The sequence below is a fragment of the Dendroctonus ponderosae genome, unplaced genomic scaffold (genome assembly GCF_020466585.1).
Source record: "Dendroctonus ponderosae isolate FM_Combo_2020 unplaced genomic scaffold, Dpon_F_20191213v2 Dpon_F_20191213_5, whole genome shotgun sequence".
In the NCBI taxonomy this organism is placed as follows: Eukaryota; Metazoa; Arthropoda; class Insecta; order Coleoptera; family Curculionidae; genus Dendroctonus; species Dendroctonus ponderosae.
Window position 1 is genome coordinate 15567923 of NW_026018715.1, and position 2204 is coordinate 15570126.

At 32.7% G+C, this 2204-nt stretch overlaps 4 protein-coding genes across 4 annotated transcripts in view; 1 reads left to right on the top strand and 3 right to left on the bottom strand.

Moving 5' to 3' along the window:
* Positions 1–504, bottom strand: part of LOC109539078 (4-aminobutyrate aminotransferase, mitochondrial) — a 9672-nt gene extending 9168 nt beyond the window's left edge. The window contains exon 1 of the mRNA XM_019906676.2: positions 337–504. Coding sequence (XP_019762235.2) covers positions 337–385 — 49 coding nt within the window. The 5' untranslated portion in view covers positions 386–504. The remainder of the gene's footprint in view (positions 1–336) is intronic.
* The window catches only part of LOC109539086 (PIH1 domain-containing protein 1), a 242786-nt gene that overhangs the window by 151846 nt on the left and 88736 nt on the right, over positions 1–2204 (bottom strand). The window lies entirely within an intron of this gene.
* LOC109539065 (multidrug resistance-associated protein 1) overlaps positions 1–2204 on the top strand; it is a gene marked incomplete at its 5' end in the record, with an annotated part of 237012 nt that overhangs the window by 147953 nt on the left and 86855 nt on the right.
* Positions 1200–2204, bottom strand: part of LOC109539056 (protein glass) — an 8151-nt gene continuing 7146 nt past the window's right edge. Inside the window, exon 7 of the mRNA XM_019906574.2 lies at positions 1200–1656. Coding sequence (XP_019762133.1) covers positions 1482–1656 — 175 coding nt within the window. The 3' untranslated portion in view covers positions 1200–1481. The remainder of the gene's footprint in view (positions 1657–2204) is intronic.

Sequence of the window (2204 nt, forward strand, 5' to 3'; positions counted from 1 at the left end):
CAGTCAGGAATATAAATCAAAATAAAATGTATTATTAACAGATAGTTTAATCGATTATAAACTTGTTATCAGTCTCAGTTTGACCCAGTTGGCTTATCGTTTGTTGAATATTGGAAATATAAGCGTTTATCGCTAAGACATGAAAACGAATTAGAATATTTTTTCGGTTTGTCTTTCAATTTGGAGATGTATATAAATGATATATTTTTTGAATTATAGTGTTGCGTAAATCTATCGCTGTACAAGAATTCTCTGTTAAGCTTCTCACAGAACTAAAGCCCTTTCATTAAGTATATCTTTGAAACCAATGAGTTTATGTTCATGCAGTTTTCCTACCAGTTTTGGATGCTCCCTTCAAAGCTCCATTTAGCTTACAAAACCACATTTCTCCTACACACTAAATAGTATAATAATGCTGTTAGATAGTGGTGTTTCTGTTTGGGTATACGCTGTGCACTGTACCTACGTACTGTGTGTACGTACACGCTCCACTCTCAGTACCTCAAGGTACCAAACCAAATTGACTGATGTGAATATATGCAGGAGCGCACTTACTGATCGAAAAATATATATTTTATAGTTCAAGTTTTATTGTTTTACGTTACTAATCATCTCATACGGATCTGCTCTTGATATCTATGCAAATGCACATATTTTTTCTTATAAAAGTTGCACTAATACAAAAGCAACTGTGTAGTAAAATGAGATGGTAAAAAGTGTATTTTCAAGTTGGTATGGCCTGGTATGTAAAAATGCCAATTTTTTCATATAGGTACGAAAAAAAAGTTAATAAAAAAGAATGGAAAATGGTCAGATGCACGTCATTGCGTTGCTTGAGGTATAACTCCATAAATTTAAATCTAACAAACAGCTGGATTAGTCCAATTGGTAAATATTACACTGATTATATTTGATATGACTTTATTAATTGGATGTATTGTTGGGCCTATTAAATTCAGAATATTTCCAGGAGATGAAGACTAAGATCAATTGATCAAGTTGAATCAGTGAAGTGACCTCGTAATTGATTAAGTTTTGCTATTTTTTATAATTATTTTTAATATCTACTTACTCTTTTTGGTAGTGGAATAGTTCCGTTTAAATGACATGCGGGAAAAATAAAATAAAGGTTTCACTGTTGGTATCTCATTCAATTCGAAAACTCGGTAAGTAGGTAGGTAGGTAAAACACATCTAGAATCTTATTATATGTTTACAGCATTCTGGCCGTACTTATTAAGGGCTCCATTTATTAAATATATCTTTTCGAACATCATTGAGTATTTTTTATTTTTGAATTACGATTTTTCTTCTGCCATATCCGGCCTTCAGTTAAACCAATATGCAGAAGTTGAATTCAATCTAAACTTATATAAGTAGGTAGTGACTAGAGTAGATGCGAAGGTTAAATTTTTACATATGATATGTACAAAAAAGTAACTCTGCATAGTTAATTTAGGCGGCATAACTGAACCATGTGTGTCACGGAGGCAGCCCATTGGTGGTGCCATGAACTCTCATATGCCTGTTGAGGTTTCCACTTTGGCTGAATCTTAATAGACACAGTTTGCACTCGTAAGGTTTCTCGCCACTGTGGATTCTTAAATGTTTGGTCAGGGTGCTGCTGTCGGAGAAAGCTTTTTTGCATAATCTGCATCTAAAATTAACGAATAATGATTAAGAGTCGATATCAATAAGGGTCGTCGTCAGCTAATGGCCAAAAATTCACTGACATATTGTTTAGGCAAAAATATTGCGTTTCAGGCTAATTGGTCTTATCCGAAAGTTAATAGATTTCGAGATGTGTCAAAGTGCAAACACAAATTTTGCTTTTTCTGAATAGATTTTTAACCAGTTTTACTATAACCACAAAAATTTGTGCATCAGAAATTATTTGGCGTTTCAAAAATCATCACATTTTAGGATATTTTTTAAACATAACATGTATACTTGTTCGAAGTCAATATATCTTACTGTTTACAAGATATTTCATATTGAAACATATAGTGATCTTTTGAACTAATTGGATATCTATCTCAAATTGGATGTCGCGCAAATTTTCCATTAAACAAAACTTAACAAACATTATTTACAGGGGGTCAGGGGGGGGTTATGTAGAAAAAATAAATACAGTCTTCTGTTATCTATGAAATTAGAAAAATGATCGTCGTTTTGTGCAAGGGTGGCGCAAGATTATTGCAAAAT